The 25,500-nt window shown below is 41.0% G+C and overlaps 1 protein-coding gene across 4 annotated transcripts; it reads left to right on the top strand.

Moving 5' to 3' along the window:
* Nucleotides 1-38: 38 nt before the first annotated feature.
* Nucleotides 39-17,636, top strand: RAB23 (RAB23, member RAS oncogene family). Of its 4 annotated transcripts, none has more exons than XM_038396437.2 (8): nucleotides 184-463; nucleotides 4,184-4,243; nucleotides 6,674-6,883; nucleotides 7,923-8,008; nucleotides 11,095-11,251; nucleotides 12,997-13,079; nucleotides 14,321-14,413; nucleotides 15,287-17,636. In XM_038396437.2, the coding sequence occupies exons 3-8, from the start codon at nucleotides 6,729-6,731 to the stop codon at nucleotides 15,424-15,426; spliced, it is 714 nt and encodes a 237-aa protein (XP_038252365.1). In that variant the 5' UTR covers nucleotides 184-463; nucleotides 4,184-4,243; nucleotides 6,674-6,728; the 3' UTR covers nucleotides 15,427-17,636. The 4 variants fall into 4 exon arrangements, with proteins under 4 accessions (XP_038252367.1, XP_038252365.1, XP_038252364.1 ...); XM_038396436.2 differs by having other exon boundaries at nucleotides 184-467; nucleotides 4,184-4,244; XM_038396439.2 differs by lacking the exon at nucleotides 4,184-4,243 and having other exon boundaries at nucleotides 39-463.
* Nucleotides 17,637-25,500: the final 7,864 nt, after the last annotated feature.

Here is a 25,500-nt window from a genome sequence, read left to right as displayed (position 1 = left end):
CAAGCATTCAGATCAGTTCTCTCCATGCCCAAATACCCAGCTGTGAGCAGCGCCCGCCCATCTACTCTCCTCCATTACTTTAGGGGCTGTTGTAGTTTAATACCACACGCCACAGCCGGTTCTAGTTTATATAACGGGCCTGCACCAGAACCCTGGAGCCACAACCCAGGTCCACCTCAGGGGCTGACCACAGCGCGGGAAGCCCAGGGGCCCTGCTCCACCTCACTCCCCGCGGAGCGGCCGAAGGGGCAGCCGCTGTCGCGGGGGGCGGCCGCTCGGGGAGGCGGAGACCCCTCCGCGCCGAGCCCGCGGCCCTGACGGTGTTTCCGGGTGCGGGAGCCGGGATGTGCGTCCGGGTTGGATTGGCTCGGCTGCGCGGCTTCCTCCCGGTCTCCGAGACGGAGCCGCAGCCGCTCAGCCTGCAGCTGCCCCCCCGCTTCCCGCGGCCAGCGCCTCCGAGCGGGTCGGTGAGCCACGGGGGCGGGGGGCGCGGCTGGGGTGCAGCACCGGAGGGGCTCGGAGCCGGGTTTGGAGGAGCGGGGCTGGATTTGAGGGGGAGAGCGGGGCTGGGGTGCGGGGAGCCGGGTTTGGGGGAGCGGGGTCGGGGCTGGGGTGCGGGGAGCCGGGTTTGGGGGAGCGGGGTCAGGGCTGGATTTGAGGGGGAGAGCGGGGCTGGGGTGCGGGGAGCCGGGTTTGGGGGAGCGGGGTCGGGGCTGGGGTGCGGGGAGCCGGGTTTGGGGGAGCGGGGTTGGGGCTGGGGTGCGGGGAGCCGGGTTTGGGGGAGCGGGGTCGGGGCTGGATGTGAGGGCGAGAGCGGGGCTGGGGTGCGGGGAGCCGGGTTTGGGGGAGCGGGGTCGGGGCTGGGGTGCGGGGAGCCGGGTTTGGGGGAGCGGGGTCGGGGCTGGGGTGCGGGGAGCCGGGTTTGGGGGAGCGGGGTCGGGGCTGGGGTGCGGGGAGCCGGGTTTGGGGGAGCGGGGTCGGGGCTGGATGTGAGGGCGAGAGCGGGGCTGGGGTGCGGGGAGCCGGGTTTGGGGGAGCGGGGTCGGGGCTGGGGTGCGGGGAGCCGGGTTTGGGGGAGCGGGGTTGGGGCTGGGGTGCGGGGAGCCGGGTTTGGGGGAGCGGGGTCGGGGCTGGGGTGCGGGGAGCCGGGTTTGGGGGAGCGGGGTCGGGGCTGGATGTGAGGGCGAGAGCGGGGCTGGGGTGCGGGGAGCCGGGTTTGGGGGAGCGGGGTCGGGGCTGGATGTGAGGGCGAGAGCGGGGCTGGGGTGCGGGGAGCCGGGTTTGGGGGAGCGGGGTCGGGGCTGGGGTGCGGGGAGCCGGGTTTGGGGGAGCGGGGTCGGGCCCGCTGGGATGCTGTGGGGAGCGCGGAGCCGGGTGCGGAGGCTCTCGGGGGCGGGGACGGGACGGGACGGGAGTAGCTGGAGGAGAAGCGGACGGGGCGCGCACGGCTTGGTAACGCCTGGGTGGGGATGGCGGGGGTGCTGTTGCTGCCGCCTGTGGGGGTTGGCAGGCAGGCAGGCAGCCCCTGCGGAGTCGGGTTACCCTGCTCTGGGAGATGCTGCGCGGCGGTGGGGATGGGCGCCGGTCGCCGTGGGTCGCACTGTGCCTGATGGGCAGGGCCCTGCCTGCCATGCAGTTTGGGCGGACGGGGCGCTGCGTACGCTGGCTGGCTTGCCCTGGCCTCGGTAGGGAAGGAAAGTGGCTTGTGTGGGGTGCTTGATTTACCTAGGGAAGGGGAGCAAGTGAGTGTGGAAATGCCCTGAAAAGAACAACATAAGGAGGCAGCATGTGTTAGACCGGCTGCGATCATCCTGTTCCCTTAAGAGCGGTATTGCTGCAATGGGGAAGCGTAGGATTTATCACAGTTACACTTGGGACCCCAGCCTAAGCACCCTTTAGAAAGCCAGTAGTACAATCGTTTGGACTCGACCGTTTTGTTTGTGCAGATACCTTGATAGTCCTCCCAGATGAATGTCTTTCTGTAGAGAGTATAAGCAGTGACTGAAAATGACGAAAAGAAAAGGAGTACTTGTGGCACCTTAGAGACTAACAAATGTATATAAATCTCTCCTCTGTTTTTTCCACCAAATGCATCCGATGAAGTGAGCTGTAGCTCACGAAAGCTTATGCTCTAATAAATTTGTTAGTCTCTAAGGTGCCACAAGTCCTCCTTTTCTTTTTGCGAATACAGACTAACAGGCTGCTACTCTGAAACCTGAAAATGACAAGACAGCTTCCAGTGTCTTCAATTTACTTGGAATTTTAGTTATTCTTTGTGATTATTCCCTAAAAATGTATACATCTGTCATAACTATATTTACTACAGTAAGAGGTAGTATAGTGGTACTTAAATACTGCTTACATGCAGGGTGCTGGAGATGGAAGAACTAAAGAGCCATCCCTTCACACGTTTTAGATGTGGGGCGTGCCCCCTATTTTGAGAACCTGAACTCAGAAGCGGCACAATGGGGTGGAGGCCCGGGGTCCTGCCCCTGACCAGAGCTGAGTGGTGTAACAACAGACCCTTTCCCTTGGCCTGGCCACCTTTCTGTCATGTCAGGGGGGCGGGCGGTGGGCCAGTTTTGAGTGGCGTTACAAACCTGTGCATCGGGTCACAATAACACTCACGGAAATTTGGCCAAGCTGCCCCACGGTCATGGTGGTGGGGGGCAGCCACCAGGCCAAGCTTGGCCCCCACACTTTTGCAGTCCTTGTGGCACCACTACTTACATGGATGAGAAGAGGGGAGGGGATCAGGCATTCCAGCTCTGCCAGTGTGTGGCCTTGGACAAGTCCCTTTATCACTCTGTTTTCCCTTCTGTAAAAATGGGGAAATGCTTATCTCACAAGAGGTACTTAATACTATAGAAATGCTAGTTATTCATTTTATAATATCCAAATACTGCAATAAGCAGTGCTTTCATTACTCATAGGAGACTTCGCATTTTATGAGTGTAATTTCAGATTTGTTCATCACCACCCACTGCTAATTTCAAGTGTATGTGAAGTACTTGTTGCCACCTCAGAATGAAGCATGTTCAGAACATGTTTAACTTTAAATTTTTCTGTGCTTTCACATTAGAAATTTAGTTCATGCAAGAGTTGCATGTTACTAAAAATCGATCTGTGAGCTTTGCCCATTTACACTAGTAATTTGGTCCTGTTTACAGTTATGAAAATTTGCATCATTGCCATTATGCTGGTGTAAACAGGTAATGAAGAGGTACTGCCCCAGAGCAAAGCTGATTTTGCAGTGGTGCAACTTATTTTGGTAACATACCAAAGTTACCTTGATTTTTTTTTAAACTTTCTAAAGGGGCAATCTGTATATAGTGGGCAATGCCTATCTCAGTGTGGGTGCTAACAGAATACAAATAATAACTTTCACATGGGTTTACATGGTAATTATTCCTTAATCACTTCACTTTTGATTTGAACTTTGTGGAGAGGACATTCTTTAAATTCAAGTCTGACTTGAGTTATTTTCTTGATATAAAATAATTCAGAATTCCCTAATATTTTAAAGGAAGAAAATACAAAATTGAGAAAGCATAGAAGCTATTGTGAAGTAAGTGCAGTATCATGATAACATTATAAAAATTGTTTGATAGAAAATTCTGCTTAATATAAAACTGCTGTACAAACATGACAACACAATCCCACATATTATTTTTAAATATACTATAATAAATAACTTGAGTCTTGGTGAATGCTTATTACCATGTTAAAGGATAAGTAAACCATTTCAGTGACTAAACTTGCCTGAAAGTGGTATTTGTTCATTGTCTGAATAGCAATTTTTTCCCAGGGATATTAACAAGAATCAGTATAAGGCGTATGGCTTTGGAATCAAAAACTTACTTATTGTATAGTCAAACATTTCCTGAGGAATCCGTATGAGATACATATGTGGGTATTAGAAGCAGAGATAGGGGAAATAGGTGTGAATTTAGGTCCTAATCCTGTTCTTATTGAGGTCAATGGCAAAAGTCTAAATGAGTTTAGTGGAAGCAGTAGCAGGCCTGGTATACCTATTAGAAATGGAATCTGAGGAATATAAGCTAAATACATCTCTTGTAACCAAAATGCAGGTATTTGCATAATAGAAGAATATGGTTTCCCCATTTACACAACCTGCTGAGACCAAAAGATCTTTTTTTTTTTCCATAAACTCTCATTTTAGGCAGCTGTTGGCTTGGAGACTGCCAAGGAGAAATTCTGTCAATAGGATACCACAAATTCAGTTAAGTTTCTAACTGTAAAAACAAGAGACACCAAAAACTCATGTATTTGCCTTTGTATATTTTGGATGCATATTTCTTCCTTTTCATAAAGTAAATACATTGTAGATTGTGTATTTGCCAAATGACAGATTTGTAAAGTTGCTAAGTGAGAGGCAGCTCACGAAAGCTTATGCTCAAATAAATTTGTTAGTCTCTAAGGTGCCACAAGTACTCCTTTTCTTTTTGCAAATACAGACTAACATGGCTGCTACTCTGAAACCTGTCATTAAGATTAAAAGTAGCTCTAGCTTCACAAGCAGCTTGTGGCACATAGGAACATAACTTATTTTCAAAGTTTACACAAAGTACATGTTAGAATAAAATAATGCTAAACTTTTATCATCTTTTGTAAAAACTGTGTGCTTTCAGCTCTGCCCTGTTGTTACTACGGCTATGTATTATTTGCATCATGGTAGTGCTTAGAAACCCAAACAGAGATAGGAGCCCGTTGTACTGGGCTCTGTACAAACATAGTAAGAAACCATCCTTGCCCTTAACAGTTCAATCTAAATAAGCAAGACAAACAAAGGAAGTATTTTTATTAGGGTTGTCAAGCGATTAAAAAAATAATCGTGATTAATTGCACAATTAATCACGATGCTAAACAATAATAGAATACCATTTATTTAAATATTTTTGGATATTCTACATTTTCAAATATATTGATTTTGATTATAACACAGAATACAAAGTACAAAGTGCTTACTTTCTGTTTATTTTTGATTACAAATATTTGCACTGTAAAAAACAAAAGAAATAGCATTTTTCAATTCACCTAATACAAGTACTGTACTGCAATCTCATTATCATGATAGTTGAACTTACAAAAGTAGAATTATGTACAAAAAAACCCCTTGCATTCAGAAATAAAATGGTGTAAAACTTTAGAGCCTACAACTCCACTCAGTCCTACTTCTTGCTCAGCCAATCGCTCAGACAAACAAGTTTGTTTACAATTTGCAGGAGATAATGTTTCCTGCTTCTTGTTTACAAAGTCACCTGAAAGTGAGAACAGGCATTCACATGGCACTGTTGTAGCTGGCATCACAAGTTATTTACATGCCAGATGTGCTAACGATTCGTATGTCCCTTCATGCTTCAACCACCATTCCAGAGGACATTCGTCCATGCTGATGATGGGTTCTGCTCCATAATGATCCAAAGCAGAGTGGACTGACGCATGTTCATTTTCATCATCTGAGTCAGATGCCACCAGCAGAAGGTTGATTTTGTTTTTTGGTGGTTCGGGTTCTGTAGTTTCCACATTGGAGTGTTGCTCTTTTAAGACTTTTGAAAGCATGCTCCACACCTTGTCCCCCTCAGATTTTGGACAGCATGTCAGATTCTTAAATCTTGGGTCAAGTGCTGTACCTATTTTTGGAAATCTCACATTGGTACCTTTTTTGTGTTTTGTCAAATCTGCTGTGAAAGTGTTCTTAAAACGAACATGTGCTGGGTCATCATCCAAGACTGCTATAACATGAAATGTGGGTAAAACAGAGCAGGAGACATACAATTCTTCCCCGAGGAGTTCATTCACAAAGTTAATTAACAGTATTCATTTTTTTTAACGAGCATCATCAGCATGGAAGCATGTCCTCCTGGAATGGTGGCCGAAACATGAAGGGGCATACAAATATTTAGCATATCTGGCACATAAATACTTTGCAACGTTGGCTACAAAAGTGCCAAGCAAACGCCTTTTCTCGCTTTCAGGTGACGTAAATAAGCGGCAGGTAACAGTATCTCCCATAAATGTAAACAAACCTGTTTATCTTAGCGATTGGCTGAACAAGAAGCAGGACTGAGTGGACTTGTAGGCTCTAAAGTTTTACATTGTTTATTTTTTTGTGCAGTTATGTAACAAAAAAAATTTACATTTGTAAGTTATACTTTCATGGTAAAGAGACTGAACTACAGTACTTGTATGAGGTGAATTGAAAAATACAATTTCTTTAGTTTATCATTTTTACAGTGCAAATATTTGTAATCCAAAATAATATAAAGTGAGCACTATACACTTTGTATTCTGTTGTAATAGAAGTCAATATATTTGAAAATATTTTAAAAATCCAAAAATTTAATACATTTCAATTGGTATTCTGTTTAACAGTGCGATTTAATGGCGTTTAATTTTTTTAATCATGATTAACTCAAAAATATTAATCGCGTGAGTTAGCTGCGATTAATTTAAAGCACTATTTTTAGCCCTATTTTATAAATGGAGAACTGAGGCACAGAGATACAAAGTGATTTTCCCAAAATCACACAAGAAGTCTGTAGAAGAGCTAAAAATTGAAACCGGATCTTGAGAGTCCAGCCCAGTGCCTAGTACAAGACTTCTTTCTATTTATGGTATTTTATTAACATAATATTTACTTCAATTACAGATCTGGGAGATAAAATTCATGCTCCTGAAGTAACTAGAGATTCTTGGCTGCAGAGATGTTGGAGGAGGATATGGAGGTGGCCATCAAGGTGGTGGTGGTAGGAAATGGAGCAGTTGGGAAGTCCAGTATGATTCAGAGATATTGCAAAGGAATTTTTACAAAAGACTACAAGAAAACTATTGGAGTAGATTTCCTGGAGAGACAAATTCAGTATGTATTCAGCAGGTGTCATGCTACTTCTGCCTTTATTTTCTTAGTGCTGTTGTGATTAGCAGGAATGTGGAGATTTGGAACTCAAACCATCTCCCAGACTAAAGCCTAGTGGGATTTTTTTTTCCAAAGGTCTTGTTCAGAGAGCTAAAAGTGAAGCATATGCACAGTAATTGGATCGCTCAGTTTTCCACTCCAAATACAAGATTTATAATTTGAAATAAAAAATAAAACTCAAACTTTCAGACATTCTTGATGACTTTTCTAAGAAGGTTTGTTTGTATATGTGGAACTGCTGATTTTTATTTGCATTCCTTGTTTAAATACAAGGAAACATTTGTTATAAGTTATGTGGTTAAAAATGAAAGCAGGAGTTTAGTATGTAAAATGGTTTCAAATAACTGTTTCAGATTTTTATACTATTGATAGTGCAAGCAGATGATATCTAATCATATTTAAAGGAGGGAAAGGTATTAAGGTAATGAAAAACATAAGTTTAGAGATCACCTAAGTTTATTAAATAAATAAATAAATGTGTTAAAGGCGCACTGTCCGGGAGTATAGGTTTTCTTTTGACACTGGATTTACAAAACCCAATATGAATTTTAAAAAACATGACTTTTGTCCTTGTTTTTTGTCTTTGAACATTTTCTGTACTATTGGAAACTTGAGCTCAACAGCATTGCACTATTCCACTCCATGCATCTGAAGAAGTGGATTTTTTACCAACAAAAGCTTATGCCCAAATAAATCTGTTAGTCTTGAAGCTGCCACTGGACTCCTCTATGAGTCTCTATATGGCTCGTATGATTTAGTGCAATGCTAATGAGACAAGTCCTTTTTTTCTTTGTCCAAGCAGAATGAAGTGCAAAAAAGTAAACAGTATCAATGATGAAAAAATTTTTATTTTCCATTCTCATCCAAAATACATTATAAGGAAGAGAAATATTTTTAATACATATGTGCTTTATTCTGACTGTCTCTTTAGTCTTGAGTCTCTGTATTCAGTGTGATGAAATATTTATTCCATTTATTTCAGAGTTAATGATGAAGATGTCAGGCTGATGTTGTGGGACACAGCAGGTCAAGAGGAGTTTGATGCAATAACTAAGGCATATTATAGAGGTAAAACCCCCTATACGTTACATTTTGGTCTTTATTTATTTTTTATAGGTAACTTGAGAAAAATGTAATATAGTTGGCCTAATCAATTTTCTTTTTGAGTAGTAGGAATGTTTTTTATAGCTAACGGCAATGCGAAGACCAGTTCAGTTATCCACACTATTCCTCTTTTTTTCAAATGGGAGGGAACCTTTTCAGATTCTTGAGCATTTATTCCCCAAGATGCAGTATATAAGACTTCATGAAGTGACATTGAATGCAAAATTCACAGAGCTCCCATGTAAATAGGATAGAACATAATTAGTCTAAGGCTGGATAGATTTCTGAAGCCAGAAGGATAAGGTGTGGGGGGGGAGAGGGAAGACTTGGTGTCAGAACCTTTTTTGTGTATGTGTAATTAAACAAGTCCTTCCAACACCAAGAATTTATCATGGATTAAAAAAAGGAAAACTAAACTGGAAAGTGGAAATAATATAGCTTGCTCCTATATCCCACTCATTTAAAACATAAGTCACCCTAAAAGTACTTAATGTATAGCGATTTAAATGGACTTCTAAAAGAATTCTGGTGAGCCATAGTACTCAGTGGAAAAATTGAAAGACATTGGCATAGACACTTGTTTGATTTTATCTGCATTATCCTGCTATGTGGCTGTTATTGGTATCTTGTCATATGGCAGTTTGCCATCTAGTTCAGGTGCATCAAAAGGGATGATGATCTGCCTTGAGATGTGTGAGTGAGGAGTTAATTCATCTAAATCTACCTACTTGTGTTTTGTATTTGGTGAGCAACTCTGTACTCTTTTTCTTTATAAGAATTGTATAGCATTTTGTATACCTGGGGGAGAAATTCTAAGGGTCTCTACTTAATTTTTATTCCAGCCAGCTCTTTTTGACATTAATAGGAATTTTCCTGAGTAAGGACTATATCTGACCTTTTGTAGTTTTCAGTGAACTCTGATGCCAAATTAAACTTTGGGCTGTATTTCAGCAAACTTAAAGAAAAACACATCTTCACTCTGGGACCCTTCCCTCCCACATTCTACCTTCAAAAACCTGTTGTTGCAAGTCACCTCTGTGCTGTAACATTCAGAAGGAAATGGTGCAGGGGTCTCCCAGGAGTCCAGTCTGGATGTGGGGATATCTTAAAAGGCTTCTGTAGCCACAGTAACTGTGTTAAAAACTAAATTTTTTAGTCTCTAAGGTGCCACAAGTACTCCTTTTCTTTTTGTGTTAAAACTGAGCAAGATGTGGCTTCCAGAAGGAGGTGCCTGCCCTGTAGCATTTCTGAGCTTCAGAGACCCCTAACTAAGGTAGGTGAATGGGCAACAAGGCAGATGAAACTCAGTGTTGACAAATACAAGGTAATGACACATTGGAGGAAATAATTTGATCTACACAAAGAAATAATTTAGAATCAAAAAAGTGTATCAGCTCAGGAAAAATACCTGTACATCACTGTGGATACCTCAATTAAGACCACTACCCAATATGTAGCTGTGGTCAAATAAGCAAACAAGAGGATGGATACATAAGGAATAGGATAGGGAATAATATGGAAAATAATATAATGACCTTGTATATCTCGGTGGAATGCCCTTACCTGGTATACTGTGTGGAGTTCTTGTCACTGTATAGGAAAAAAGATATAGCAGAAATAGAGGGGTGTTGAGGATGGGTGATGAGGATAATTAGGGTCATGGAAAAATCCTCAGGTGAAGATTAGACTGGAAAATTTGTGCCTGTTTGACTTTAGTGAGAAAATGAATAAGGAGGGACCTGAGAAAAGTATACACAATAATGAATGGTTTAGAAAAACTAGATTGAGACATTCTACTTGCTCTCATACAATAACAAAGGGATATTCAATGAAGATGAAACTTGGAAAATTCACATTGATTAAAGGAAATATTTTTCCACAAAGTGCCCAGTTAGATATCTGCCACAGGGTATCCTGGAGGCCAAACAGAACTCACAAAAATATTAAATATTTATGTGGCTAACAAGTATCCAGCATTATAATAGTAACTATTAAACAGAAGTTTTGAAAGGAATATAAATCCTCAAGGTTCCCTATGTGTTCAAGCTTGCTGATGCCTTTGGGCCACTGGATAATCAAAAGACCATTGACTCATATTTTCAGTAATGATTGTCAGCCGCTTTACCAGTAACATATTCATTAGCCCATTGACAATCTATTGGCTCTATCATCACGATAGCAAAAGAGTTGCTGCCACTGTGTATAAATGTTGTAAAATTTTGGTCATTTCCTTCAAAACGACATGAGGGAAATGTGCATGAATTTTTTTTTTTTTAAAGCTTTTTGGGGAAAATATTCGTTCGTAAAACTAAACAGAATCCTGAACATTTTAACTTTTCAAGCAAAAAAACCTCCAAAAAACAAATTGCTACAGCATTTTTTCACCTGAATTTGTAATCTAAATGTAACAATCTCAGAAGTAGATGGCATACTTACAGTATGAAGTATCTTTACAGATATTAAAGATTACCTAGGTATTTGTAGGTTTCAGAGTAGCAGCCGTGTTAGTCTGTATTCGCAAAAAGAAAAGGAGTACCGGTGGCACCTTAGAGACTAACAAATTTATTAGAGCATAAGCTTTCGTGAGCTACAGTGATGTGATGCATCCGATGAAGTGAGCTGTAGCTCACGAAAGCTTATGCTCTAATAAATTTGTTAGTCTCTAAGGTGCCACCGGTACTCCTTTTCTTTCTAGGTATTTGTATGGCTCTTACTGTAGTATCTGAAGCCTCCCATATTAGTAAAAATGAGCAACAGACAGACCCCTCCCTCTCTCTCTCTCCCTCCCTCCCCCCATCTTTCTCTGCCTGCTGGAGTAGCTTGAAAGGTAGTAGAATGACAACTATCTTGAAGAAGAATATTAATGACAAAATAAGATGACAATCTATTAATCTTACTTTGAGGCTCCCTAACCATCATTTTGACACAATACAGTAATAAAACTCTGCCCTTCTGAAATCAAATGAAAAGCCACCATATCCCAAATACCTTTTTTTATAGGTTTGTCTTTATTTTTCTTTTTCTTAATTGACAATTGTCTTTGTTTTTAGGAGCCCAGGCTTGTGTGCTTGTATTTTCTACCACTGACAGGGACTCTTTTGAAACTATCCCCACCTGGAAGGAGAAAGTAGTGGCTGAAGTTGGAGACATTCCCACGGTGCTTGTGCAGAATAAGATTGACCTCCTGGATGATTCTTGTATAAAGAAGTAAGAGTTTCATCATATTGTCTTTTTAAATCAGAGGATTTATTGCAGTCTTTTATTTTTCAAAATCTATGGGAGTTGATGGTGAAGACTAATGTAGTCATATGTTTACTAAATTTCCAAACCTAGGGCCTAATTCTGCAACCACACTTGGATAATTCCACAAACATTAATGGTGCTACTCCCATGAGTAAAGTTACTCATGTACTTGTGTGTTTACCAGATTGGGGACTTAGTGCTCACTTCAAGTTTTCTTTTTTTTTTTTCTGTTGTCTTCTAAGCACCTTCAAAAATGAGCAGGAAACCCCATAAATAGTCTGGTTGGGCCACAATGAGAAATTACTCCATTTTGTACTCAGGCAACTGTAAAATATACCTTCTCTGCAGCCCAAATTTTACAGTAGTTGTTAAACTTGGTTGTAGCCCAACCACGTTATATACTCTACTCTAGTTTGGTTAGTGAATGCACACAGTGGCCAAACTGTGTTTAAACAGATTTTAAAATGTGCCTTTATATGTTTGCTTTTTTCCTCTTGAAATTGTTCTTTCATATACTCATGTTTTATCAAAGTACTATATTTCCATATTCTAGAAACTTACAACCCATTAACATCCACAAACTCAGTCACTCTCCACTCCCTCTTCCCTGCTCTCTCCTCCATAGACTGAGTTGTCAATTCATTCTGTTCCACTCTCTCCCTCACCCTGGAATCAAACTCAGAAATTGCAACTCTCCATTCCCCCCAGCATCCACTTCCTCTACTCCTATTTGTGCCTGTGGAGGAAGTTGGATGACCATGCTGAACAATTCTACTATTAATTCAGTCTCCCCTCCTTTAGTTCTGCAGTTTTCCTGGTCTAGCTAAACTACTTCTCCCTCTCATTGTTTCCTACACTGACTGTCCTCGCTTCTTGTTCTCCCCCTTTGATATCCTCCTAAAGCTCTATTTCCCCTTTCTTCACCCACACAGGATATTACTGATTTTCAAAGAGAAAATAAACAAGATCAAATGTGACCTCCTCTTTCATCCATGTCACCAACACTGATATTTCTCACTTCTTTTACTTCTGTAAACCTTCCTTCTCATCTCTTCCCACCTCATGACATCCCTTGTCCCAGTTTTCATGCCCTCTCTCAACTCCTTAAAATTTCACTCTCAAGTTTCCCCTCACAATACAAGTATACTATGGTCTCCCACTTACTTTAACAAACCAAAAAAACCCACCCTCATCCCTTTCCAGCTACTGCCCTGTCTTCTGCCTTTCATCTCTAAACTCATTGAAATGCACCCTGTGTAACCTTGCCTCAGGTTTATTTTTTCCAGCTCTTTGGTCCCTTCCAATCTGCTTCTCTCCCCCCCCCCCCCCGTAAGACCATCTCTAAGATCTTACTTGTCTCTCTGTCCATATTATTAAAATTTTCATTCAGGCCATCCTAATCTGATGTCTTGATTAGTTGCAACCTCCTACCGTTTGGCTTTTATGACACCCATCTCACTACTGCCAGGGAGGTTTTTTTTAAAACACAATCAAATAGACATGAAAATGTAACAACTCTTAACTGAAAAGGAATGCTCCAGCAAAACATCTCATTGTTTAAAATGGACAGGTCATAAAGTGATTAAAGAGCAGCTACCTCCTCACCTCATCTTCTGACTAAATTAATTCCAAATAATTTTGTGTACAGTGTTGATAAACACTGGTATAATATACAAATCAGTATTTACAGGTTTCTTTCTGTTGTGCAGCGAAGAGGCAGAAGCATTGGCAAAAAAGTTAAAGTTAAGATTCTACCGAGTGTCCGTGAAAGAGGACCTAAATGTAACTGAAGGTAAGAGATGGCAAATATAGGATTCTGTCCTGTCCTCTGCCATGTAGCATTGCACATCTGTGTAGCCTGGAAACTAATCTACTGGTTTTATAATGTTTTTGGCCACTCTCATTTCCTGGCACTGTACTGTAGTCACAGTAGGAATAACATCTTAAATTTGATACTTGATACTGTTGTTTTTTTCTTTACTTCTGTTTTTCTTCCAGTTAAGGTAAAAGTAAAATTTTCAAAACTGCTTAAGTGATTTAGGTATCTAAATCCTATTGGCTTTCAATGGGAATTAGGCTCTTTAAAAATTTTACTGATAAAGGTTAAGTATTTATGGATTCAAAGTTGTTCAACAGTGTACAGTTGAATGTAATTGCTGAAAAACTTTGAACATGGATGCTGCCGTCTGTTAGTAATGTCATACCGGCTTCTATAATACTACTATTTTTATGCATAAATTCATTTTCATAATAGTAATATATTCCAGGCAGTGCCTTTCTGGCATTTATAGGGCATTCTGTCATTCTCATTTAATCTCATTTCTTATATCACCAGACAAGATCCAGAAGTGCATTATCTATTTCTCCTTTTCATTTAGATTTTCATCCTGATAAACAAATTTGCAAGGGAAAAATAAACAAATTTAAAAATTTGTGCATTATTAAAGTAGATTACTAAACAACTGCAGATAATTGTTGATACTTTGTATGGCTTCTGAAAATTCCTATATATAGTAGACTACTCACAGTCCTATCCTCATCAATGTAGCAACAGTTAAATTACTACTGAGAATACTCGTTGCCCAATTTTTTTGAAAATTTTTTAGATCTTGTTTTACATGATTGCTGTTATATTTATTATAACGCTTGCTGCAAGGCCTATGTGTAGTAAATGCTTAAAGATGCTACCTTATTTTAACAGTATCTACAAGTTGTAATCTTTATGACAACATGTATGTACCCGTGCACTGTGGTATAAAGCATAACAAACTATATATGACCCTGATCTTGCAAGTGACTCTGGGTAGACCTATGTGGAAATTAGTGATGCTCTGTACTGGTACAGCGATCTGCCTACATGGAATTTGGAACTGGGACCCGTAGTATCAAATCAGGTGCTTATAACTCAGCTTTGTTATCGAAACGAATCTGTAATACTAAGATGAGCTATCTATTATGAAGCTTTGCAGAGATGCCCATGTGGAGATCCTTATCTTGGATCTCATACTCTAAGTATCTTTTTTTGTATTTCAGTTTTTAAATATTTGGCTGAAAAATATCTTCAAAAGCTCAAACAACAAACAGCTGAAGATCCAGAAGTAGTACATACAAGTAGTAACAAAATTGGTAAGTATGCAACTGTAAACTGCAGCAAATCAGTATTTTATGCTGACGAAGCCTACTGTTACCTATGGATCTGATCCATCTTACATTGGAGTCACAGGGAGTTGATTCAGGCTCCTAATTAGCTTTTTTTTTTCTACCTTACTATATTGTCTATTATCCTTTTGTAATATACTCAAACTAATGTACTAACAATGCTGGCCAATGTTTGTGAACTACCCTTTTTATTCAATTCTTGGGAAAAACATTGTAAGGACTTGAGAATGGATGTTTCCCTGACACTTGCCTTTTTTTTTTTTTAATGTAATTCGTATTAGTGTTAGTCATGCTGGAGCAGATATACAAGAGACTCACTGTGGAAAGATCTGGCATTTAATGAGAAGGGCTTTGTAAACTTTGCCTTTTGTGAAGGAACCTTGAACTTTAGTTCTTTAAAGGACTTTTGAGTCGACTGATTTTTTTTCTCCTTAACGCACTCTTTTTATACTACCCTTTTCCTCTCGGTTATCCCAACAAAGTTGCTAATTTAAAAGCCCTGTCATGTTTGTTGTATTACTCAACTAAGCACAAGTTTGTTGCCATGTGATTAGCATCTGAGTAACTATGCTACTGTCAAGTTCCTTAGGTGTAAATTTTGTGCTAGTATTAAACCTTACAGTGGCATGTATTTACCTCCAACTGGCTCTTGTTCAGAAACATAGCTTATAGAACTCTAACTGCAAGTGACCACAAGAATAAATAAGTGTTCAGGAATTAAAGAGCTTGTGTTTGAGATGTATCACTGTGCATTAGTAAATGCTTTTGCTTAAGATTCAACATATAGAAGGTATAAAGAGATTCACAGAAATAGCTGCTTTTTTTCTTTAAATTATATAGGTGTTTTTAATACAGCTGGTGGAAGTCATTCGGGCCACAATTCTAGCACACTTAATGGTGGAGATGTCATCAACCTTAGACCAAACAAACAGAGGACCAAGAAAAACCGAAGTCCTTTTAGCAGTTGCAGCATACCTTAGAACCACTTTCGGAAGGAAAACGAATGACAGTCATTTGGATGAAGTTGTGCAATTAAATACGGAATACAGCCAGCTATAGAGGTATTTTACCAGTGCTCTAGCAAACCTTGCACCTACAGGATCCTTGATAGATGGTGGATTTAAATAATATTGCTGTTGCAATGTTTATTTTGTATGTAAAGTGAGACCCTGGTGGCAAAAAAAAAAAAAAATATATAGAACCATTGTTGCCCCTGTGCATTTTGTTTAAATTGGATGAGCTTTTCCTGTTTGAAGGACTGATGTACAATGCTATATAATAGGTTTGGCTGAATTGTTAAGCATATTAAAAATGTAAGCATAGTGCTTACAAGTATTGGTACATACTAATATGACCCAAGGTGAAGTAGCTTTCTTCTAATTAAATTTACCAGCAAATTTGATAGAAGAGTGGTAGTCAACCAGGACTCTGAAAAGTAAAATGAGAAGCAAAAGGCAGACATCATATTTGTCAGATTACACTAATACATATTCTGGCAATTTTACTGGTGCAATAAATTTTGTTTATTATATGAATGTTAAGTAAAGTGTACACATAGATATTTGGTACAAATACTCAGACCACACAAGAGGATACAATATTGGATTAAAATAGCACCCTTAAAATTATTTTCACTTCTTAAAATTTTGCATTTCAAATGAGACTTTTTCCAAAAATTAATTAATTTAATTAACTCTCTACACTTTGGGCCTTAAAGCTTAGGTTTAAGAAGAGGTGTGCCAAAAACATTTTTTCCTTTTTATCTTGTAATGCACTACAGATATTTTTGTAAAGTTTGTTTGTGTCAGTCATAAAAGGATAAACAGTTAGTATTGTTTCTGATACTATCAGTCCTCTAAATGGAACCCATAAAATTTCAATTGTATTCCGGTCCAAAAATGTATTGCTGACATCTAATATGTTCATGTAGCATGAATTATGAAAAGTATGTTGAATTTGCAGAGTGGGGTGTCAACAAAATGTCTTAAGTTCTATTGAGAAATAGGTGTAAACTGAGTTCTGGAGGATCCAACAAGTTGTTGTAGCCAAAAACTAAATCACACATTAAACTAATGAGACCCTCTTTAATGCAGTCTCATATTCAGAGTTATGCCGCTGATTAAAAATCTAATTCTGCATTATCGGATCTAAGGGGTAAAGTTTTCAGAAGTGACTTAAGGCTTGCCTACACAGTGCACCAATGCACATTAGAGGGGTAGGATTCCTAAAGCACACCATGTTGCACCTAAGTGACCCATATTCCTGCTAGCATGAACTAAAAATTCCCTACTGCAGATTAAGATAGACGTGCAGTAGGGAACTTTTAGTTCATGTCAGCAGGGTTTGCATGTGCAAGTTAGAGTACAACACATTGGTGCACTTTGGAAATGACATCACTCTAGTGTGCATTGCCATGCTATGTGGACATTCTGGTATCTAAGTCTAATTTAAAGTCAATAGGACTTAGGCTTCTAAATCACTAAGGTGCTTTTGAAAATTTTCACCCAGTTCTCTCCAAGCATGCATTTTAAAAATATCCATTTTGTTTGTTTTTGTATGGTGTTATAGAAAAGCCTAGAAAATTAAAATTGTACAACAAAGCTCTGCCAGCAACAAATGCAAAAATATTCTGCTTTAAGATATTCAGAATTTTAATAGTTTTTAAATGGATGTATTAGAGTGAAAATTACATGACCTGGAGCTGTAAGTATTCAATATAGATTGCTACACAATTCCTATTAGTAACCGATTTTCATTATACATTAATGGGTTGGTTTAATAGTTATACTTTCAGTTTAGTTTTTCATCATTTTTCTACTTTTTCCCAATACCATGGGAGAATTTCTTGTCAAGTAAACATATAATGCAGTAAGTCTGCACTCTTGTTAGTACTTTGTATATATGTTGGAGGAGGGACTTACCTTTTCATTAATTCATATAATAAGCGTAACTTGGTTAATTTCTGAGACCTTGAGCATGAAAACTGAAATATACTCTTGATACCAGTCTCATATGTGGGTAAACTGTGTGCGTGGTGATACTTACAGACACTAAAATAATCTGAATTGCTGCATTGTATGTTCATATATTCTATTTCCTGTGAAATATCTTGTTTCTGTGACAAGCTGTTGCTGCATCTACCATTGCTGGCGATGAGATGGGCATTGAGGCACTCAATCCCTCTTCTATTTAAAAAAAAATGGTTCTTACTGCAGTGTTTCTTGCATACTCTGTTAGATAAAGGCCTTTTATTTTTTAAAAGTGCATTTAATCATTGTATGGATGTATAAATGGGGCCAAATTTTACCTCTCGTCAATTTCATGAGTAAGATAGCAGGATTTGGTAAGAAAGAGAATCAATCTCGTACATAATGTGACATCTCAACATTTTAGGATTTAAGTAGAGTGTATATTTGTGCAGAATTTTGTCAAACTTTTTTAATGCTGAAATTTTTACATTATGCCGGTAGCCTGCCAGTTTTACATTTTTAAAAAAAGCAGGACTGTCTATAACTTCAGTTTTTGCCTTATTTAACTTTGTACAAAGTACTGAAGAATAAGAGCTTTTATTATACCTAATTGCCATTTGTACTGTTATGTTTACCGTCTGTCATTATAAACCACTTTTTTCAGGATTGAAAACTTGACAAAAGGTTCTATACCAGGCTGAAACTTGTCAGACTTATCAAATATGAGGGAAGCTAAAATATATTACAAGGAGACTACTTGCAGGCTTAAAGTTATGCACGTGTGTAAGTGGTTGCAGAGTCAGGTAGTAAGTAGTGTGGTTATTTTCCTTCCCATCTCTCACTCTAAAGTGGCTCTTCTTTTTATGTTTTAACTTTGTGGAAAGTCAGTTTGCAATATGGCTGGAAGTGATGCAGAATGCAACAGATTGACATTAGGATGATAGTCTATTGTGCATTTGTGCTAATTAAAAATGTAAAGGATTTTAGCATGCAGATATGCAGCAGCAGACTAGCAAGTTGCAGAGTTCCTTAGGCACTCAACTCTCAGATGTAGTTTCTAACTCTGAAACCAAACATATTTAAATTATTAGTACTCATACAGCTCCATATGATTAGTTTTTAGTATAAACTAATCTTACAAAAAAAGAAACACATTAATGTGCACTCTCAATTAAAATAGTTTGGACAGTGTGGTTTACTCTCCAAAACTAAGACATACAGAGCTGGTAACAAAATGCCATCAGTGCATCTCATTGTGACAATGTTGTAGAAAAGGATGTGGTCCTCTATTAGAAACCTGCAGCAGTGGGTATCCTTACGTACTGTATCATGAACAACTGTTCCCATCTCAACAAATGAAGTTCTGTTCTATAGGTACAGTAGGAACTAGGCTAACTGCATTCCAATTACATCTGGTGACCTCTCTTGAATCTCTGCACTGGGTGTATTACTTGGACCCTATCACAACTATTTGTGCTGCTATCGACTGATGATGCCATTAAAGGAAAACTTCAGTAATTAGTTATGCCTTAGCTAAGTGAGTGTTTACTAAACTAGTCTATACACTACAGGAGCAATTTTTAGAAATATCTGTTACTATTTCATTGTATCCATTCAGTGAATGGGCTTGCTTCGTTAGTGAGACCTGCCTTTTTAATGATACTTTTCCGTAGGGGATGCTATTTGATGCGAAGTAGGATGGCTGATTCATTTTCCTTTGGAAATAACAAAGCTCTGAGTTGCAAGTTAAGTCATTATAAATTTTCTTTTGGTTAATCCAACTTAACTTTTTTAAAATTATAGAATTTATAGCTTCAGAGCTTTCTGATTTTTCATTGTTTCCTAAAGGCAAAGCTTATCCTTTCAGTCCAAATATGCATCACCATATTTTTCAAGCTGACTTCCTGGTTTTTGTTTTATTACACTTAAACTTGTTTTACTCTTCTTTGTAATTAATGATTAGACTATAGCTTATGTTACACTGTAGCTTTTTTTGGTCACTTCTACAGATTGTATCTTTAAAGGGAATTCAGCAGTTGAACACATTGTACTGCTAAGAGCTTGTGCCTGTATACAGTGCATAATGCTCAGTGAACATGCACTTTGAACATGTTAATTCATATGTCTGATGGTTATCAGTTAATCAGTAATATGATAATTCATTATTTGCACTGGTGAACCTGCTTGTGGGTACTCTCACTTACAACTACACAATATATAAGCTTATCGTATTCCAACGATAATACCAAAAACTGCATTAGATTTCTAAATGCCTCTATAAAATTTTGCTCAGTAATATGAAGAGCAATTATGGTCCAGTTAGCTTGCCTAGCTTCATTCATTAAATTGCCTTACTATATTGCTATAAGGAAAAATCACTTGTACTGATCATTGTGTTCAGTAAAATCTGAGGCTCATAAATTCAAGCTGTACTGTATTGACAAATAGTATGTATTCTAATACCTAATCAGAATGGGTAAGAAGAATTAACAGTGAGTCTTGCAAGAGTAATAAATTTAAGACTTTACACATTATTACAGAAAGATGAGAAGTCTTTCAAACAATTAAAATTCAAAGGTTAATTCCTCTTTGTATGATGGGAGAGACCATGACCTAAAAGCCAAGTGAACCTTATTTAGGTAATACTAAAAATAGTCTCAGGTTATCGGTAGAATTAGGGTAATAGTGATATATTATGTGTCTAGTGAGCATTCCTTCTCTCTCATTTGAAACAATAGGCTGCTGACTAAACTTGGTCAAAATATATTAAACAAAAAATTAGTTTGGGCCAAAAGAGAGATTGCTCTTATCACTAAAATAAAAATCCATTGTTACTAATTGACTTATCTAAGTTGCATATTTCTATGAATCTGAATGGTTCAATCAAATGTATAACCTTTTATCACCATCATGTACCAAGTAAATGGAATATACTTATTTTTTTAGAAATTCATGTCAACATGACCTATAGTTAATACTCAAATAAGTGGAAAAATAAATGTTTCAAAAGGAATACTTTGTGTGTGCTATTTCTATACAACCACTGAAAGTTAATTTTAACCTGTTTTAAGTGACGTTTAGCTGTGTCACAGCAGTTTGTAAACATTACTTACTTGAATAGTGTTTGGGCTGCATAGCATGTTGCTGCTTCTGTAGGTACATTAAATAGTTGAGGCATCAAATTGCTATACCCTTGTGGCTGTGTAACCAAATCTGCATCTCCCTAACAGTCCCATGTGAAGCAATGCACTCCAGAGTCTGGCGTGACTGATTCAAATTAATATGTTGTCAACAGTGGATAGAAAAAAGGTAGTTATCATAACCATCTTAATGAACAAGTTTAGGAAGAAAATCCAATAGAACCACCACTTGGCCTTGTTTTTAGATAGTAGAAGTTCTATGATTAGGCTGGGATAAGACAATCGGCACAATGGAGAGGCTTAGATCACCATTTTAGATCTAGAAGCCTGTGACTGATGGTAGACATTTAGGGAAAAGAAATGTTAGAAATAGAACAGAAGGATGTTTGATTCACTGAAAAGAGAGCTCCAGACTGATATGAGGTGAGCTAGCTGCTGAATCCCTGCATGTTTTGAGCTGCCAGAGTCTGAACAGGGTCCAGGCACTGTTGCTGTCTTAGGGCCTATGGGCACATTCTTAGGGTACAGATCTCCTGTCAGGCATCCCCTCTGAGAGTTGAAATCAAGAGGACTGTGCTCAGGCCCTAGAACAGGGGTGGGCAAACTACAGCCTGGGGGCCGCATCTGGCCCTTGAGCTCCTGCTGGGGAGCAGGGTCTGGGCTTGCCCCACTCCGTACATATCCCCCCTCCATCTCCTATGTGTATGGGTAGGCAGGGCCCTCTGCATGCTGCTCCTGCCCCAAGTGCACCTCCACCCCGCAGTTCCCATTGGCCGGCAACTGGCCAATGGCGCCTCCCTCCCGCCACAACCAAGACAGGCTGAGTGAATCGGGGGAGGGAGGTGGCGCTGCCTCCCTGGACCTGCCATATGGAGCTGCTTGAGCCCTGCTGGGCCCTGCCACAAAACAGAAATCATACTATGCCTATGCCTGAAGCCCCTCTTCCCCCATGGGCCCTGGAGTTTTTATAGCGTGTGTGGGGCTACTGCATAGTTCTGATTGATTGCTCAAATTCAAGCCAGTTCAATGGCAATTTTACCAGGTGTCCCATATTCAGCATAGGGAAATATAGTCACCCTGAAGACGAAGAGCTACATCTTCAAAATGGAATTTGTGGCTTGGTAAAGGTACACAGAGAGAGTTTGTAATCTAACTTAGAGTTAAGTTGTCACAGAGGCTCACTAATTTAAGAAAGATAGCTGAACCAAGTTCTAGCCTAGCTTGACCCTGACACCCTGAGCACAGGGTTGCCAACTTTCTACAAACACACAACTGAACACACCTACCCCAAGGCTCTGCCTCTTCTTTGTGGCCCTGCCGCTGCTCGCTCTGTCACTCACTCTTCCCCCACACTCACTCACTTTCACCAGGCTGGGGTAGGGGTTGAGATGCAGGAGGGAGCTGAGGGCTCTGGCTGCGGGTGTGCGCTCGTGGGTGGGGACAGGGATGAGAGGTTTGGGTTGTGGGAGAGGCTTCTGGGCTGCGGCAGTGGGTTAGGACGTGGAGGGAGGGCTCCAGCTGGGGATGTGGGCTCTGGGGTGGGGCCAGGGATGAGGGGTTTGAGGTGCAGGAGGGGGCTCAGGGCTGGGACAGATTTGGGTGCTGGGGAGGGAATTTGGACATAGGAGGGGGCTCAGGGTTGGGGGGCTGAAAGGGTTCAGGGTGCAGGGTCCCAGTGGCACTTACAGTGCCTCCCAGGAAGTGGCTGCCAGGTCCCTAGAGTCCCTAAGCACATAGGTGGCCAGGGAGGGTCCACACGCTGCCCCTGCCCCCTTGTCCTTCTCCAGAGTTAGCCTTTCTCATAAAAATCAATCGGCAGTATTTCCTCCACTTCCATGGAATGTTTTAGGGTATTGCTCTGCTCGCTGCTTAGTACTTAATGTTGCCACTTGCCTCATTTTTTTGTTTGCTGCTGTTCTCTTGGTCTTACTTTAAATAAATTGCTGTAACCCCTTCTTGTAGGAGATGTGTGACTCTTTTTTGTGAAATTCCACATTGCTCAGGGCCCTGGTTAGACTCCCTGGGCCAAGCAGAAACTAAGGAGTGAACCCTTAGAGAAGGCGCTGTGACCTTTCTGGGGCAGAGCCACCGCTAGACAGGAAAGTCTGACCCACAAACTGGAGGGTGAGTCAGGAGGTGCAGAGGGTACTCCCTCCCCAAGCCCCAACTCCAGGGGCCTGCCAGCCTCAGTTCCAACCCCCAGAGAGCAGACAACTCACATCTGCCAGGCAGCTGGCAACTCCTCTAGCAGTGGACTTGCAGCTCCTGCCCCTTCCACCCACAGCAGCTAAGAGCTGCAGGGGCCATGCAGCAGCTGCAGATGAGAGCAGCCAGGTGTGCCACAGGTGGCAGATGAGAGCAGCAGGGTTCCCACCATCCACCACTGCTCAGATTTGTGGGGCCCCCACTGCAAACCCTGGCTAACAGCAATGAGCCCGCCCCAGCTGAAAGCAGCAGCTAAGAGCTGCGGGCCCCACTGTCTACCATGGCTCTCAGAGCTGCAGGCCTCCCACCACCAGCCCCAGCTCACAGCAGCAGGGCCCCTACCGTCCACCTGCCCTGGCTGATAGCAGCAGGGCCCCTGCCCATAGTGGCTAGGAGCTAAGGATTCCAAGGGCTGGCAGCAGTGGGGCCCCCGCCAGTGCCATCAACTCAGAGCTGCCGCCCGCCCATGATTGCTGAGAGCCGCCTGCAGCAGCTGAAAGCTCCAGGGCCCCCTGCAACCTCCAGCCTCTGATGGCTTTGGCCCCACTGCCCCAGGCACAAGGCTGAAGCTGAAGAAGACAATGTCACAGAGGTCTCTGGAAGAGACAGAATCCGTGGATTCCGTTACAAAATCTTATCCTTAGTGATAAGGTCACTTTTGAGCAAAACCACAAACTGTGTATTATACCAATAAGTGGGGTTACAATGGAACTTAGTTCTTTATTTCATTCCCCACCTCAAACTAGTGCTATACAGAGATGTTATTGAATATTTTACAAGCCCTGGTACATAGGTTCTTGCTGATGGACATTTTTAAAAAAAATCAAATACAGAATGCATTACAAACATTACAACCTCAGTGCATAAAAGAGATTAATTATGGTTAACTTATCTGTAAGTGGGAGTTTTGGGAACAAACCTATGTGCTGCAGACGATCATTAGCAGTGGGTTTAGCTATTAGCTATTTAAAAAAGCTGGATGAGCACAATTCCATAGGGCCAGATGCACTGCATCCAAGAATGCTAAAGGAGTTGGCAGATGTGATTGCAGAGCCATTGGCCATTATCTTTGAAAACACATGGCGAGTGGTGGAAGTCCCGGATGACTGGAAAAAGGCTAATGTAGTGCCCATATTTAAAAAAGGGAAGGAGGAGGATCCTGGGAACTACAGGCCAGTCAGTCTCACCTCAGTCCCTGGAAAAATCATGGAGCAAGTCCTCAAGGAATCAATTTAAAGCACTTAGAGGAGAGAAAAGTGATCAGGAACAATCATTATGGATTCACCAAGGTAAATTCATGCCTGACTAACCTAATTGCCTTCTATGACAAGATAGCTGGCTCCGTGGATGAGGGGAAAGCAGTGGACGTGTTATTCTTTGACTTTAGCAAAGCTTTTGACACCATTTCCCACAGTATTCTTGCCAGCAAGTTAAAGAAGTATGGGCTGGAAGAATGGACTATAAGGTAGATAGAAAGCTGGCTAGATCATCGGGCTCAACGGGTAGTGATCAATGGCTCCATGTCTAGTTGGCAGCCGGTATCAAGTGGAGTGCCCCAAGGGTCGATCCTGGGGCCGGTTTTGTTCAATATCTTCATTAATGATCTGGAGGACGGCATGGATTATACCCTCAGCAATTTGGCAGATGACACTAAACTGGGAGGAAAGGTAGATATGCTGGAGTGTAGGGATAGGATACAGAGGGCCCTAGACAAATTAGAGGATTGGGCCAAAAGAAATCTGATGAGGTTCAACAAGAACAAGTGCAGAGTCCTGCACTTAGGACAGAAGAATCCCATGCACCGTTACAGACTAGGGACCGAATGGCTAGGCAGCAGTTCTGCAGAAAAGGACCTAAGGGTTACAATGGATGAGAAGCTGGATATGAGTCAATAGTGTGCCCTTGTTGCCAAGAAGGCCAATGGCATTTTGGGCTGTATAAGTAGGGGCATTGCCAGCAAATCGAGGGATGTGATCGTTCCCCTCTATTCGACATTGGTGAGTCCTCATCTGGAGTACTGTGTCCAGATTTGGGCCCCACACTACAAGAAGGATGTGAAAAAATTGGAAAGCGTCCAGCGGAGGGCAACAAAAATGATTAGGGGACTGGAACACATGACTTATGAGGAGAGGCTGAGGGAACTAGGATTGTTTAGTCTGCGGAAGAGAAGTATGTGGGGGGATTTGATAGCTGCTTTCAATGACCTGAAAGAGGGTTCCACAGAGGATGGATCTAGACTGTTCTCAGTGGAAGCAGATGACAGAACGAGGAGTAATGGTCTCAAGTTGCAGTGGGGGAGGTTTAGGTTGGATATTAGGAAAAACTTTTTCACTCGGAGGGTGGTGAAGCACTGGAATGCATTACCTAGGGAAGTGGTAGAAGCTCCTTCCTGAGAGGTTTTTAAGATCAGGCTTGACAAAGTCCTGGCTGGGATGATTTAGTTGGGGACTGATCCTGCTTTGAGCAGGGGGTTGGACTAGATGATCTCCTGAGTTCCCTTCCAACCCTGATATTCTATGACTCTAGTGCATCTTACTGAACTATTGCTTCACTCAAACTTCGGAATGAATGCATTTAACGAACTCATTGAAGCATTTGATTTTTCTTGTTATTAAAATTTCATTTAATAATCAACTTCACCCAACATTTGACATTATGAAACAGGGTGTACAAATAGGAAGATCTATAAAAGCTTTCTCCTTTATAACAAACATCAGTGATGAACATGAAAAAGATGTCT

The sequence above is a fragment of the Dermochelys coriacea genome, chromosome 3 (genome assembly GCF_009764565.3).
Source record: "Dermochelys coriacea isolate rDerCor1 chromosome 3, rDerCor1.pri.v4, whole genome shotgun sequence".
NCBI classification, from domain to species: Eukaryota; Metazoa; Chordata; order Testudines; family Dermochelyidae; genus Dermochelys; species Dermochelys coriacea.
Note: the sequence above shows the minus strand (reverse complement) of the source record. Positions and strands in the feature narration are given on the sequence as shown.

What these genes read in the sequence shown, in the direction of transcription:
- RAB23 (XM_038396439.2), top strand. Translation starts at nt 6,729, where the DNA reads ATGTTGGAGGAGGATATGGAGGTGGCCATCAAGGTGGTGGTGGTAGGA. An exon ending in GGACCTAAATGTAACTGAAG is followed by an intron (nt 13,080 to 14,320) that starts GTAAGAGATGGC and finishes TTTGTATTTCAG; the next exon opens with TTTTTAAATATTTGGCTGAA. An exon ending in TACAAGTAGTAACAAAATTG is followed by an intron (nt 14,414 to 15,286) that starts GTAAGTATGCAA and finishes TAAATTATATAG; the next exon opens with GTGTTTTTAATACAGCTGGT.